At 41.7% G+C, this 16,190-nt stretch overlaps 1 protein-coding gene across 3 annotated transcripts in view; it reads right to left on the bottom strand.

The window, feature by feature from the left end:
* The window catches only part of GRM3 (glutamate metabotropic receptor 3), a 71,263-nt gene that overhangs the window by 18,908 nt on the left and 36,165 nt on the right, over positions 1–16,190 (bottom strand). The window contains exons 2-4 of one of the 3 annotated variants that reach the window (XM_087933915.1): positions 11,851–11,973; positions 9,310–9,920; positions 6,493–7,348 (exon numbers count right to left, since the gene is read on the bottom strand). In XM_087933915.1, the coding sequence (XP_087790041.1) occupies positions 6,493–7,348; positions 9,310–9,771 (1,318 nt within the window). In that variant the 5' untranslated portion in view covers positions 9,772–9,920; positions 11,851–11,973. Of the gene's footprint in view, positions 1–6,492; positions 7,349–9,309; positions 10,385–11,850; positions 11,974–16,190 lie in introns of those variants that run through there. The other 2 variants (XM_087933916.1, XM_026713150.2) reach the window with 2 other exon arrangements.

The following is a 16,190-nucleotide window of genomic DNA, read 5'->3' as shown; positions in this document are numbered from 1 at the left end:
GGATAGAATCAAGACCACGTGAAGCATTTGTACCTCTTAGAATACTGCAGCCAGCTTTGGTCAGCATAGACTAAAAAAGATGCTGAGGCTCTGGAAAGAGTGCAGAGAAGAGCAACTAAGACGATTAAAGGCCTGGAGAGAGACAAAGCGTATGAAGAAAGGATGCGGGAATTGGGTATGTCTAGTCTAGTGAAAAGAAGGATGAGGGGAGACATGATAGCAGTCTTCCAATATCTCAGGGGCTGCCACAAAGAAGCGTGTGTGTGTGTGTGTGTGTGTGTGTGAAATTATTCTCCAGAGCCCCTGAGGGCAGGACAAGAAACAATGGTTGGAAACTAACCAAGGAGAGAAGCAACCTGGAATTAAGGAGAAACTTTCTAACAGTGAGGACAATTAACCAGTGGAACAGCTTTGCCTCCAGAAGTTCTGGCTGCTCCATCACTGGAGGTTTTCAAGAAGAGACTAGAAAGTCACTTATCTGAAATAGTATAGATTATCCTGCTTGAGCAGGGGGTTGGACTAGAAGACCTCCAAGGTCCTTTCCAACTCAGTTATTCTGTTATCCTGGGATTTCTTTGTGGTTTCCAGTCTAAGTTTTAAGAAGGTTCATCTCTTCTATGCTTTTTGAAGTGACCCAAGATCCAGCAAGCACTGATTCCTAATGCAATAAGCATGTTTTTCAACAGCCCCATCACTATTCATAAGGAATCCTTGGCATGACTACCATTCCATCCATTTGTCATCCTTCTTACATGGCATTTTTGTCTTATTCCTAAGAGCTCCTTGCTGGCTTTCATAGTCTGGCTTTCATTGTTTGTATGGTTCTGCAAGCTACTTTTGGAGAAATCTGGCCTGATTTCAGATGGTTTCTACCATATTTAAATATTTCTGTTCAGTTGAGAATCTTTAAAGTTTGCTGTTTTCAACAACATCATGATGCATCTTGAAGAAAAGAAAGTTATTTTGCCAAGGAGATAAACACAGAATATGCAAGATGCTTTCTTAGTTTGTTACCCCATAATCTCCAGAGCGATCTGCAGGAAAATCCCAAGGATATTTTAAAAAAAAACACAGAGTTGTGTTTGAGCCTTGAATTAACTCACAGAGTCACATTTGCACAAGTTCCTAATCTGAAGAATTAACTGAAGGCAGAGCTTCATACAAGCCAGGTATTGTGCCAAGAAATAAATCAGACGGAAAATAATGCTACCGTATGCTAACAAAAGAATGAACAGCTTCCGCTAAACACTTTAAAAAAAAAGTTATGTAAACTAGTCCCTGGATTAAGAATAAGTTCCATGCCTAAATCTCTTTGTAACTTGAATTTGTAGGCAGCTCAGAACTTGTACTTACAAACAAACTACTACTAAAAATGGTGGATGGAGTTGTCCTTCCTTGAGTTGACAAACTATGAAAGCATGCAATGAGTTTTCATAAACTTCTGAAAACAGGCTGTGGGTTAAAAATGCACAGCTTCAGGGGCTCATAAAAACGTGGTGTAGCTTCAGCAGTTTATTGGACAGAGGAAGGACAATGCCACCTGCCACCTTTAGTAATAGGTAGCCTTTTCTTAAGAACAATTTGCCCTGAAGTTGGAGGAACTTAATTTAGGGACCGCCTGTAATGACTAGGCAAAAATTTTAATATTATTGTAGATGATTTTCCTGTAGAAGACCTCAAATGAGTAACAGAAGAAGAAGAGGATTTGTTATGCATAGTTTTTCCCCCATATGCCATCACTCAGCTAAACAACTCATTCCCACAACACTGTCAAATTATTTAGTAAGACTGTCTTACTATTCTTCTTCTCATCCTTCCTATTACCTATCTCTTCCCACTTATGATTATAACTGTGTTGCTTGCATCTTTACAATTTATGTTGTTTTATTGGTTTCCTAGTATGATTCGATTGCTTATTAGTAGCCTACAACTATCACTAAGGGTTGTATCTTAGGATTCTTGTTGAACATATTTTATTTTTTCTTTATGTACACCAAGAGCTTATGCACCAAACACAAATTCCTTATGTGACCAATCATACTTGGCCAATAAAAAATTCTGTTTCTATTCTATTCTATTCTATTCTATTCTATTCTATTCTATTCTATTCTATTCTATTCTATTCTATTCTATTCTATTCTATTCTATTCTATTCTATTCGCCGAAGGTCCTCTGGAAACAATCTGTACAAGAGTCCTTCCCAACATTCTTGGTTGATAGCGATCCAACTTCTGTTCAAGTATCTCCAACAGTTTTTGTTGTTGTTAGTTGCAAAGTTGTGTCTGACCCATTGCAACCCCACGAACAAGGTTCTTCCAGGTCTTCCTGTTCTCTACTATCTTCTGGCGTCCATTTAATACCACTTGTTAAAGGAAGAGTGTCCATGGTCAATCTGCTGAAACCATTCAGTAGTTTCTCACCATATTTGGTCAAACTGTGCTTCTCTGCAATTCCCACCCAATGTTTCTAGTCCTGCTTTCTGGAACAACTCAATCTCCTACAGGACAGCCGAATGAATGAATAATGACTATTCTCCCCCTTTCTCCTCTAAGCTAAGCACATTTTTCCCCTTATGAGATTCACAAAACCATATCAAGCATTAGTCTTAATATGGTGGCTAGGCTAAGTTAAAGTGGGGTTGGCTAATTTATGGTTCAGAGTATTGCAAGAAACCAGCCATTGTTTAATCATGTCTTGTGAAGGCAGGGCAATACCAGATTATGCCAAAGAACCATGGAATGCAAAGACCAGAAATGTCCAGCTTATTAAGATAATGTCCTGTTCTATGAATGCTGAAATTGTGTTTTGTTTAACCCAGGTTTAGGGTTCAGCGTGTTGTGTGAAAACACTCTGACATAGCAAGTAATTTTTCACACTCATCTGAGGCTGAAGGAGGCTCAAAAGGATAAAATACTTTATCTGGGGCAGGGAATTGAAATCTGCAAGTCTTAAAATTGCCAAGTTTGGAGACCTCTGATCTGGGGTCTTGACTTTCTACATTAGACCGAAGGTGTGTCATTATAACAAGTGCCAATTTAATGTAGAAGACATCGATCTAGAACCCAGGGCGCCCTCACTTCTAGTTCTTTCTTAGGCATGAAAGTCAGTTGGATGATTTTGGATCCATCATTGTTTTCCCACCCAACTTTAACCACAGACCAGGTAGGGTTGTCATAGTGAAGAACCTAGAAGGCAAGAGCATTATGTACACACCTCGATTTGCACACAATAAAGGCAGGATGTACACTGAGTTGCAATAAGACAACTCCAGCATATATTTTGAAGCCCAGGCTCCCTTTGGCATAGAATAATACTTTAAGGGTCTACAACAACAACCGAAAAAAATAAGATTTTATTCAGCTGCAGTTCTCAGCTAGTCTATATGGCACAGAAGGTGGGGACTTAAGGGGGTTGATGTGAGTTTGTCTGGGGAAAATGTGTGCTGCAGGCCAACGACCCTATTTACTTTCTTACCTGAATGGAGTGGTTACCATGGAAATGGACTCTCAAGATGTGGGTTTTCCCCCTCCCCTCACCGCGATTTTGCTGGAAGTTCAGCAAATCTCTTTTTCCTTTCTTCTTGAAAAGAGGAAATTGGATAGAAATCAAGATGGAAAATAGGCCCCAGCCAACTTTTTCTTTTTTGAAGTAAAGTGACTTAAGTTATTTCAAGGAAACAAAAATAGTTCCCAGTACAAAACCCCAGTTCACGTGACGGTGGAACTCAGCCATTCACTACCGTTGTGTAAATTAATTTCCACAAGATCTTCTTTGCTTAACCTGATTTATGGAGCAATTCTTGGGGAAGAGTAAACAATACGTGTTCTGTCAGGTTGTGAGACGGGGATGAGAAAACCATTTCCCCCCCCACTCCTTTAAACTCTCAAATGTTGCGATTCAAGAAAGAAATCAGTCTAACAAGTCTTCAAATGTAGGTTATACATTTCTGTGAGATGCAGAAGGTGATTTTTTTGTTGGCAAAATTTCTATTTTGCCTTTCCTGCATGGAATTAAGGCGGGATAAGTGTTTTTTTTTAAAAAAATAATAATTTATGAAACCTTGTGAAGTTGGTCAAGTTGAGAATGGGCCCAAACTCACCCAATGACTTCAGTGGCTGATAGATAACCTTGTAATTCAGAAGTAGGCCAGGCATTTCGATGTTAGGGACTACATCTTCCATAAGTCCCAGCTCGTATGACCAATCATTAGAGTTATGGAACCCTATAGTCTAATATAACACAGCCCTGCTCCAAATATTAAACTATGCCCTTACTAAAGGACTTTCTTTCAAGAAACATTTTCAGCCAGACAAAAATGATCATTTTCACAGTTAGCTTCCACTTTAACATATAATCACCACAGATCCTTTATTATAAAGAATGGGCCTTTATATTAGAAAGCTGCCCTTTTAAATTTATTTCATTTAACATATTTTTTGCGGGGGCTTCATTCTTGTATATTCCTTTGTCAAGCAAAGTTATCAATAAAATCAAACGTTCTAAATAAAATAAAAACATAAATATTTTTAGCCCTTATGAACATTTTTTATAGACGTGCCGTTTTTCAGGTTTGCTGTTCATTTTTGCCCGAGGAAGCATAGCCACTGTATTTTGCAAAACAGCCCTCCGGAAGGTCTTGGAAAGGGTGAAACAATCTTGACTGGCATCCTGGTGCCCCAAAATCCTGCCATTTTAAAGGAAGCCCATCTATGCCCATTTTTTCCTGACTCTCTGAGCAAAGGCTGCTTGCTTTTGAGACAAAATGTCCCCTCTCCTGGAATGGTACACTGGAAACAATAAATAGCTTGGAGAAACTGGTGCCTTCATAAATCCCTTATTTCATTTCTAGGATGAGAAGGCAAGCAGCTGTTAAAATAAAAGATGTTTTTTGTTCCAACTATGTAGGAAGGCAAGTCCCTGTTTTGTGGTTACTAAACTTTTCACCAAAACCTTTGGGAGGGTAGCTAAAAATACAAGCTGCATTGGCTCACATGTGGCTTTTTCTACGTGCAAATTGCATTTATTAACTCATAACCTTTATTTTTAGTAGTGTTTTTTAGGACTACTGAGGCTTTGTGGTGATATTTGTTATTTTAGCTATTTAGTGCTCTTTGCTGTATTTTAAATGTTCGCATGGCTAGAAAATAATGCTTCTTGAAAATCGGGATCACCCCAAATGGTTCAGGGTAGAGAAAATCAGCACTCATATAAAGAAATAATCTTGGAGCTAGAATCAAGCTTTTTTGAAAAAGAACGTCTCTGGAAAGCGGGCAGAAGTAGTTGAATGTGGAGTGAACCCTTCCAGAGGCGATCTGGAATGAAGCAAGGAGAGAAGGAACCTAGAACTAAGGAGGTTGCTAGACCATCTGCCTTTTAGATGTGGAGACTTTGTAAGGACTGCAGAGAAGAGCAAGGAAGATAATTAGGGAACTGGACCGTTGCTGGAATGGGATATGCTTAGTTTATTGAAAAGAAGGTCTGCCCTAAAAAAGGAGGGGTCAAGCTATTCTCCAAAGCCCCCGAGGGCAGGACAAGAAGCAACGGATGGAAACCAGTCAGGGAGAGAAGCAACCTGGAATTAAGGAGGAACTTCCCAATAGGAAGGACAATTATTCAGGGGAACAACTTGCCTCCAGAAGTTGTGGCTGCTCCATCACTGGAAATTTTTAAGAAGAGATTGGAGAACCATTTGTCTCCTGCTTGAGCAGGGGGCTGGACTAGAGGACTTCCTGTCCCTTCTGGCTCTGTTAGTCTGTTATTCTGGATCTGACTGTCTTTGACTGCTTAACTTTCTCTCCCTTGGCTAATTTCTCCAGAAAACAAACTCTTCCTACACAGACAGAAGAGTCCATCTGGCACCACCTCTTAAATGGCTCACCAATCTACCTGTCTCTTCTAATCCTGCCTGTTTCCCTCCGAAGCGACATCTGTGTTTGTTTTCCTGACATTTCCTTGGATTTCGGTGGAACTGCTGGCTACCTCTTGATTTATCCTGCCAGTCCTTGAAATAGAACGAAAAGGCATTTGCAGTTGTTTGTCTTGATAATTCAGTCAACAGAAGCTGTTGGCTTTATCTAGTTCTGTTAAGTCCTCCCTTGCTTCGAGATTTTATATATATATATATATATATATATATATATATATATATATATATATATATATATATATATATATATATATATATATATATATATATACAGAACCCTGATGATGGCAGATGAGATTCTGCCGAAATATTGCTACAACTTTAAAAGCACAACTACCATGACGTGGGAAAATACCCGAACAAAGCTGAATGCCATACATGTAAGTACCCGCGAAAACCTAAGAAAACATATACACACACACACACACACACACACACACACATACATATAGTCACCTCAAACCCTGCCTGAACAAGAGAGCCCAAGACGAAGAAGAGGCTAAATAAATTTAGAATAAACCCTAACTATTTCCTAGGGAAAGCATCAGAAGTCGCTGACGGTTTACCTGTAAAGTTGACTTTGAGTAAATAGTCTTTGTACATCTTCCTGCCGTCCAGGTGCTTCATGCTGTCGCAGAGCTTGGTTGTATTTGGACACATTGTCCTTTGCATTTTGTGCAAGGCGTGGGCCATGGCATACACTGCGTTGACGACAAACATGATCTTGGACTCCTGTTCGTAGTTGGAGCTGTTGATAGACAAATGCTTGTCACACACCTTTCTGTGGGTTTTCCTGTTCTGAAGGCTGCACTGGAATTTCTGCTCCCAGAAGTCCTTAAACCAGGGATTGCGATGGTTGGTGTAAGGGGTGAGGCTCTGGAAGTATCGGTCAAACTCTTTGACCGGATGGGAAGCAAGCTCTAGAGTGATGGCCCCATTGGCAACATGTTCGTTGCCCTTGACCACGCTCTCCTGGGCCCCCCAGCCATCACTGGCCACCCAGGTAAAGGAGACGTTGAACCGGTTGGCCGCGGCGATGAGTTCCCGAGAATCATCGCTACGCATGAACAAGACCACCACTCTGGCGTTGGGTTTCTGGAGAAGTTCTCTGATGACGCTGTCATAGGATTTTCGGATGTTGGACCGGCCGACTTTCTCAGAGGTGGCGATGCAGATGTTCCTCAGGCGGGCTTCTTGTTCGAAGGCTTCGATCCCAGTTTCTCCATAGTCTCCTTCCGAGGCCACCGTGGACACGTACGTCCAGTTGAAGAAGCGCAGGATCTCAGCCATGGCTTTGGCTTGGTAGAAGTCAGGGGGCACCGTCCTGGCAAAATAGTCATACCGGGACTTATCACTGAGCTTGGCACTGGTGGAGGCATAGCTGATCTGAGGAATCTGGAAGAGCCGGAGCAAATTGGCAACCTAAAAAAGAGAAAAACAGCATTAGGATGCAGAGAAGGTCCAGTCTCTTTCCAGGAGTGGGTCCAGAATTTGGTGAATGATCGGAGCTCTTCTAGATGACTCTGGGAGCATCTAATATGAAGGTCTTCAGATTCCTTCCTTCCTTCGTTCTTTCTCCCTCCTTCCCTCCTTCCCTCCCTCCCTTCTCTCTCTCTTTCTTTCTTTCTTTCTTTTTGTCCTTCCTTCTCTCTCTCTTTCTTTCTTTCCTCCTTCTTTCTTTCCTTCTTTCTTTCTCCTCCCTCCCTCCCACCCTCCTCTTTCTTTCTTTCTTTCTTTCTTTCTTTCTTTCTTTCTTTCTTTCTTTCTTTCTTTCTTTCTCTTTCTTTCTTTTGTCCTTCTCTCTTTCTTTCTCTCTCTCTTCTCTTCTTTCTTTCCTTCTTTCTTTCCTTCTTTCTCCCTCCCTCCCTCTCTTTCTTTTTTCTTTCTTTCTTTCTTTCTTTCTTTCTTTCTTTCTTTCTTTCTTTCTTTCTTTCTTATTTCTTTCTTTTGTCCTTCCTTCTTTTTCTCTTCTCTCTCTCTTTCTTCCTTCCTCCTTCTTTCTTTCCTTCTTCTCCCCCACCTTTCCTCCCAACAAAATTTCCGATTTAGAATTGAAGAAAAACAAGATGATATACTCATTTGATAAGAATACATGAATGGCTAGGAATCAGAAATCAAACACAGGTTTTAGATTCTGGCTTGTTAGAGAAAAAAGCAGAATTCTTGGTTTTATCATTAAACATAATTCATAACCCTGTCCTTTCTTCTTATAAAATTTCTATTTATTGTATTTTTTTTCTCAGCAGCAGCAAAGGGGAGAGTGGGTAGAATTAAATGTACCTGTATGGTATTCAGAAACCATAAATTAGTTTACCATTTTGTACAAATCCAACCATTGAACTTTGAGAATTAGATATTCCTTTGCTACAATGCAAATTATTGATTACATTGAATCAATGATTGCTCAATGAACTATTAGATTATAATTTGTTTGGACTCAGATGTTGAATATTTAAATGACTATATCTGCATTTCTACAAATGTGAGAGTTAAATCTTTTAATTGCATCACTAGGATATAATAAGATTTTATCCTCGTGTAACGAATTCTCACATTTGTGCCTGCAGGGAAACAATTGAGACAAAAATATCCTGGGGAAAAAAAAACTCGGAAGCAATGGCTGTTTAAAGTTACCTCTTGCCATATCCATCTTGAAAATCACACTGCAAAGATGGTCTGAATATTCATGACCTATTATTAAAACCCTCCAGGAAAGATAAAAGCTTGGAGAACTTTGTGATGTCATCAGCAAATAGGGCAATGAGACGAGAGGCCCATAACCCTTATTCTGATTTTATCGGCAATTCCAGCTGTGGAGTTGTTATCATCCAGCTGCTTCTTCAGACTCTTTGACTGAAGGATGTGTGGTCAGATGGCCAACAAGCCAAAAAGAAGAACTACTTAAACTGGGTAAAATTTTTTGATAAGTCTCCACCTAAGCCTTACAGCCTGTTTCCTTCAAACATTCTTGGCCTCAAGAATGCCAACGGCAGAAATCAAAGTTCTGGAGGTCATCTCTTTAATGTTTAAATTTTGAGAAGCCCCAGGTTTGATCTGCAAAACCTTCCATTCAATAATATCAATCATGCTTGGAAAGATCTTGAGGTCTTGGAGAACGCCTTCAGATTTTGAAATGGCTGCCCTGAAGGAAGCATTATCCTGACCCAACATTTAGAAATGTCATACTTTCTTGTAGATGATACTGAGATTATCATGAGAAACATTTAGTGGTTACCATCCCTTCCAATTCCTTTGCCTTGAACTGTGACTGCACAACCCAACCCCACCAGTCCCAATTTCCTGATCGGGAGATCTGTAGATTCCCTGAAACAGGTGAATGATCACGGACACGCTGTATTATCTTTATGGATGGAGTGGCTCACCTGTATGGAAACACTGCTATAAGATCCTCCAATGACTCCTGCGATGAGCAACGGGGTGTTTTCCTGAACTGCATAGGAGCCATCAGGGCACATGTACTCCGCTTCGTCCACTTTCGTCAAAGAAGCCCTGACAAACTCCAGGGACTGTTCCAAGGCATAGGTGTCTCGTGAGCAGGTATCCAAAATGTGGACTCCAAGCTTAATCCCCGGGAGCAGGTGGCTGTCCCTGTTGATCTCATCGATGGCGAAGAGCATAGCCTCCAACCTCTGGATGCCTCGGTCTTCGTTGATTCTTCCGCATTCTTCGGTGCCAGTCCCCTTCTCCTTGATTGGGAAGAGACCTCCCAGCACCAGGTCTCCTTCTATTTTAATTTCTTTCCTTAAAAAGTTGTGGTCACCTAAAGAAAGGAAGACACTTCTGGAGAACAAAGCCAGCGCAAGCATCGGAAGCCGTGCCAACATCTTCACTGGTCCTCTTCCGGCAGCTCTAAGAAACCTTGGTAAAAACAAACATCAGAGGTCTTCATTCTCTCCAGCACGTAGCTGCACGGGATGAAGAGCCATCCCATCGAGAAGGAAGGAACAAACCAACTGGACCTTCTGTCAGGTGCCTACAGAGATGGAAAAGTAATTAGGAAGAAGGTGAAATGCAGAACGGATCATAAAATTGTTCACCGCAAATATCTTTAGGGTAAATCTTCACGGGAAGCTTGGATCAAGTTCTCTAACGGTGACACAAGAGTGACAGGATGACTATTCCCATCAATCTGACGTCCTCCTGAAAATGTGAGGCCATTTGCTACTCTGAAAACAGGCCAGGTTATTGTCACCTCTGAAGTGAGCCTGGAGGCTTCAGAGTAGCCACACAGCAGTGGGAGGGCGGAAATCGTTAGATGGGGTTTTGTCGCCAAAACAATGAAGTTTTCCTGTGGAAACCAAGGACTTTCTCACAGGTGGCTGGCCGGAGGAGGAGCCAGTGACCCAGCAGCCAGCAAGCACTTCGATTGGACAGCGTGACCAGTGACTTGTCGGGAAGGGGAAAACTTTTGTTTTTAATTAGGTGAAAGCCGCGGGAAACCTCTGTCGGCTTTTACCAGTTTGTGCCAAAATGATGTATCCAATAAACTGTTCTGTGATGAACTCGGGTGCCTTGGAGTTTGTTTTCTATGGGTGCATTACTTGGAACCAGAGGTGGGTATTCAGGCAGTTCAGACCAGTTCTGGAGAACCGGTAGCAGAATTTTTGAGTCGTTCGGAGAACCGGCCGATCCCACCTCTGACTGGCCCTGCCAAGCCCATCTATTCTCCGCCTCCCATTGAGTCCCTGCTGATCGGCTGGGTCTCCTTTGGTTGCCCTGCCCAGGAGAACGGAACTGGAAAGCAGGCTAGTGGGGTGGGGAGGGAATGGGATTTTACAGTATCCTTCCCATGCCATGCCCACCAAGCCACATCCACCAAGCCACACCCACAGAACAGGTAATAAAATTTTTTAACTCCCACCACTGCTTGGAACGCTGACATCTATTGTTCATACAAACACAGTATATTTCTGAACTTTATGAAAGATCCCCAAGGTGGTTTTTTCCCCCCAAAAGGCATCCAAGCTTCTTCAGTTCTTCTTCAGAACTGAAGAAGCTTCTTGGATGAGAAGCGACACCTCTTCAAGTAAAAACAAAGAAAGTCCAGTTGCTTTTTGAAAAAGCCCTTTTGGGACAACCATGACCTGGATGACAGAGAATTTCCACTGTCATGTTTGAAAGGGGCTTCCTTTTATACCATGACGCAATTCAGAAGGAGAAGCCAATTTTCTCCATCTCGAAGGAGACTTCTGCAGTACATGACCCCTGGCACGCTGCCTAACAGAGCTAGCACTTACGACACCTGGTGTGTGGATGTGTGGGTTGGGACTGCACATTTCCTAAGTTGTTTGGGGCTGAGAATTCGAGAATTGCACTTCCAAAACATTTTAAGGCAACAGGTTGGAGAGAGTGGGACTTCATTAGGGATACCGCCTTGTCTTGATCGCACAGCTCTTTCTTATTTATCTTTCCAACTGGGCCCATCTCAGAGGTGACCCACGTGATAAATCAGCAGCTATCTGCATATTCTGAAATATTCAAAACTGAAAAAGCTTTCAATTCTGAGTTACTTGTTTCATCCCCATCATAACTGTGAGCGGTTATTAAGCAAGTTGCTAAAAAGAGTACCTGTAAGGTATCAAGATAGGGCAGATTGCTAGCTACTCCTAGGTCTTGGACCTGCAGTTTTGCAAAAATGATGCGCTTGTCCCATGGTCATATTCCTGGATGGCGTGAACACTACCCTGAATGCTCCCTATGAAAAATAAGATTGCATCCTGAAGGAAATAAATAATAATAATAATAAATAGAGGGTGGACCCGGAACAGGATTTATACTTAAGACAGGTTTATTTCCTTCTCTCTCCTGGAGGATGGGCTCTTGTCTGGAGCATCTCTCAGCTCTAAAGCTGAGCTTTTCTCAGGTCAGTGTAGCTTTTGCTAGGTAGAAGCAGAAGCTCATACCTGATCTCAGTTTCCTTCAAAGAGCATCAGAACTGTGGCTGTGATAGGTCAAGATCCATACTTCAACTACTTCGTCAGCCAAGGCTGTGATTTATACACGCGGTGTCCTTTGAACATGTTGGTCTGAATATTAAGAGAATGTAAAATGATTTCCAAATTCATAGGATTTAGTCAAAGAACAATAAATTCTACAAAAAGCAATAAAAATACAAATAAGTTATACAAAGGAGATGCACAGAAATATCATAACTCTTATGCCAAGAATCAGAAAGTCTGCTCCAGCAGTGAATGGTGCTGAATTTAGAATATATAACTTTATGGAAATAAGATATATGAAAGATGACTGTAGGTTTGTGATTCAAATGTAAATTCAGTCAGATTTTTCAAGACTGGTACCCTCAAATTGGGATGATAACTCCATGAATTTTCTACCAACTTGTGTAACTGCACACGGACAGGTTCTATGTCCCACTCACTAATCCTAATATTAGCTTAGATGATAGTCTGTGGCCAAAAATTATGTTATCTCGTCTACTTCAGAATTGCCTTGAGAGTAAATGAGAAGATCAAGAGTGTTCAGTCAATTATAGGCATCCCGTACAAGCCATGATTACATCCCTGATGATGTGATGTCATTGCACAGGTGAGACTCATAAGATTCCATCACTGACACAATGAGATCATGATAAACATCACTTCGGTGCATCACTGAGGCTGAAGAATCAGGGGAAAAAAACTTTCTGATACACGTATTCCTGCATAAATCTACGTAAATGTACACTGTGTTGAACCCAGTGGAGTTTAGTGGGTACCTAAATTTGAGAAAAATCAAAGCTCTTATCTGATTATAGAGAAGAGTGATCAAGAGGATTAGGGGACTGCAGGCTAAAATATGTGAAGAATGGTTGCAGGAACTGGGCCTGGCTAGTCTAGGGAAGAGAAGGACCAGGGGAGACAGGAGAGCAGCCTTCCAATAGTTGAGGGGCTGCCACAGAGAGGAGGAGGAAGAGGTCAAGCTATTTTCCAAAGCACCCAAAGGCCAGACAAGGAATAATGGATGGAAACTGATCAAGGAGAGATTCAACCTGGAAATAAGGAGAAACTTTCTGACAGGGAGACTAATCAACCCATGGAACAGAAGCTGCCTTTGGAAGTTATGGGAGCTTCATCCCTGGAGGCTTTTAATAAGAGACAGGATTGCCATCTGTCAGAAACAATATAAGGTCTCCTGCTTGGGCAGGGGTTGGGCTAGATGACCTACAAGGTCCCTTCCAACTCTGTTAATCTGCAATCTATAGAGAATCCGCTCAACATTAGAAAAGTAACTTCCGCAAATTAGCCTAAAATTTCACACCCTCATACGCTCATGCACCACACCCACAAAACACTGAAGGATAGTAATGATTGCATCACACAAATGTCTTCATTCTCCGTCTTCATTCTCATGGGTGCATGATGTTGCGGTTAATAAAACAAATGTTTTGTGAGTGAGCGAGAAGCCACAGCAAATTACTTCCCGTGATCAGCCTGATTATTTTAACAGCTCCACCGAGCGCGGCCCGACGATCGCTGGAACCGTGGCAGGCGTTAAAAAAGAAAGAAAGAATTAATACAGCATGATGGATGGCGGATTTTACCCGCTTGCTTGTATGTTTTAATTGTGGATGTCACAAGAGCACATAGGCCACAAGTGCTGGTCCTGGTAATAAATCACTGGAACCTCTTTTTTCTCCAAGCGCCGTATTGATTTTTCCCACGTCTGCACACTCACATGTACTCTTCGCCTGGGCGAGAAGCCAACCATGAAAGCGATGTAGATAAAACACTGTGCTGTTTTGTTCAAGTTAGTAATCAAGGAAAGGTCTATTAAAAATTTGGAGGGAAACCAAGCCCAGGCACCAACTTCGTAAGGTTAGAGGCTACTGTAGGTTTCCTTTCTTTGGGCGATGTTTGACTGTCCGTAATTTATAGGAGCCGAGTTAGAGGTTGGGTTCGACGACAACTTCTAGTTCAGGAGGCTACGACACGATCTTTTCAAAAGTAATTTGTGCCATCAAGTCAGGCATGACTCCTGCAGATGGTGTGGTACAATATTCCCCACCTCCACCTGTCTGGTTATGGTTCACAGGTCTTCTTCCAAGGATGCTTACATGATATCCTTGATTCTGCCCATCTGTGCTCTTCTCCTTCCTCTCTTTGCCTCGACCTCACCAAGTCAGTTATTCCTCCTACTCCCAGGCTGTGGGCGGGGTGTGTCATGCGCTGGTCATGCCCACGTGCAACTTAGTGAAGGGAGGGGAAGTCCCAACGCATCACGTGACACTGCTGTGAGGATGAGATTTTGACACCCCTGTTCTAGCATGTATTATGTCATAGAATCATAGGATTATAGTCCTGGATGTCTAATCTAACAAATCTAAACTTAAACATCTTTTCTTGGACAGCTCAATGGAAGATAAATTGATCGCCTTCCTTGGTTATACTAGTGAGTTGCCCTTTCTGTACTTTACGTTTTTCTCCCTTCCTTTTAATGACTCCATAATCTTTTGCAAGGTGGAGTCTGGGCAACTGAACGGAGCTAGCAGAAGGTTTACTGGCCAGATGCCCTTCCTGTCACCAATGCAGAGTTTTGTTCAGCAGAAATATTCTCAGTCTGCCCCAAGAGAGGAAAATACCTGCCTCTACCTAGAATTGAACTCACGGCCTCCTGATTGTGAGGTGAGAGTTCCACCTCTAGGCACGGCACCACTCCTTACGTTTTCTGGTCTGTCTTTCTGTCATTTTAGACATGATCCCTTGTTCTACAGCCTTGGATGCTGGAAACCAACTCTTTTCTTTGTGAGAACCCTTCAAAGTCTGCCTTTCCTTTATCTCAATTCCTTCGATTTTGGTTCGGAGAAGTAAATAAGTGGCTGAATCTCATGAAATGTCCCAGATCTCAAATCTCTTTAAAGCTGATGTAAGAACGACATCAGTGTTGTTGGAATTCTAATATGAGATCTTATGAGGCTTCACTTATTGTGATTTTTTTTTTAAAAAATATTATTATATTTTATTTTGGAACATGTATCGATGCCTCTTGGAGTCCCGTATTGCTAAGCTCCAATGTTGAAAAAGGACACAAGAGAAGGCATTGGTTATAAGCAGAGGCACAGAACAAACAATCAAGGATTTAGCTGGATCAGGGCTCTGTTAATGAAAGTACCCAAAAGGACAGCCAGCTGATAGGCATCACTTTCTGCTACAGAACAGCTGTGCCTCGGTTTCAACTGGAGATAACAGAATAACAGAGTTGGAAACAACCTTGGAGGTCTTCTAGTCCACCCCCTGCTCAAGGCCAAGATCCTATGCCATTCCAGACAAATGGCTGTCCAGTCTCTTCTCAAACGCCTCCAGTGATGGAGCAGCCACAACTTCTGGTGGCAAGCTGTTCCACTGGTGAATTGTCCTCCCTGTTATGAAGTTTCTCCTTAATTCCAGGTTGCTTCTCTCCTTGATGAGTTTCCATCCGGTGCTTCTTGTCCTGCCTTCAGGTGCTTTGGAGAATAGCTTGAGCCCCTCCTTTTTTGAGTCAGCCCCTCAAATATTGGAACAGGGCTATCAAGTCACCCCTAGCCCGTCTCATGAAACTAGACCTACCCAGTTCCTGCAACCGTTCTTCATATGTTTTAGCCTCCAGTCCCCCAATTGTCCCCTTCGTTGCTCTTCCTTGCACCACTCCTTCCAGAGTCAAGCAAACATGGAAATCCTGGACTGAACATCTGTTATCATTAAAGTTTTGCATAAAGTGAAATTTAAAGAAAACTTTGAAAGCTTTCCTTAGATCAAACATCAGCCAGAAGACAAATAACTTTAAAAAAAAAACTTCAACATTTCAACATAGGCACTATGTTGAAGATATTAATAGAAGTGTAATATAGCTGAATTAAATATAGCTACCACATGTTAAATTTTTTTAATCTAATTCTTGCAATTAATGCCAGAATGGTTTCAATTCTCAGACCAACTTCTAAATATTAGCTGATACCATTCAAGTTTACTAAACGCTATAATGGATTAATCCAAAGTTAGACAGGTTAGCCCCAAAATAGAGGCATTTCTGATGAGATTTTGACTTGGTCACTGGAAGCTGTTTTTCTAAAGGGACTTGGAACAGATTTCATTGCAAGAGAATTCTCTTGTCAATTCGTGCTCCTAATGTAATTTTTTCATGAAATCGAAGTCAGATGGACCATGGGGCAATGCTGATTTTGTGGGACCTAAAACCCCAATTAATTACACAGAAGGCCACCTGGGTAAAATCCAGGCACTGGAGGTTGGCCTCAGCAACGAGAAGGAGG

Source organism: Pseudonaja textilis, chromosome 5 (assembly GCF_049901715.1).
Source record: "Pseudonaja textilis isolate UNSWEBS1 chromosome 5, rPseTex1.2, whole genome shotgun sequence".
NCBI lineage: Eukaryota > Metazoa > Chordata > Lepidosauria > Squamata > Elapidae > Pseudonaja > Pseudonaja textilis.
Note: the sequence above shows the minus strand (reverse complement) of the source record. Positions and strands in the feature narration are given on the sequence as shown.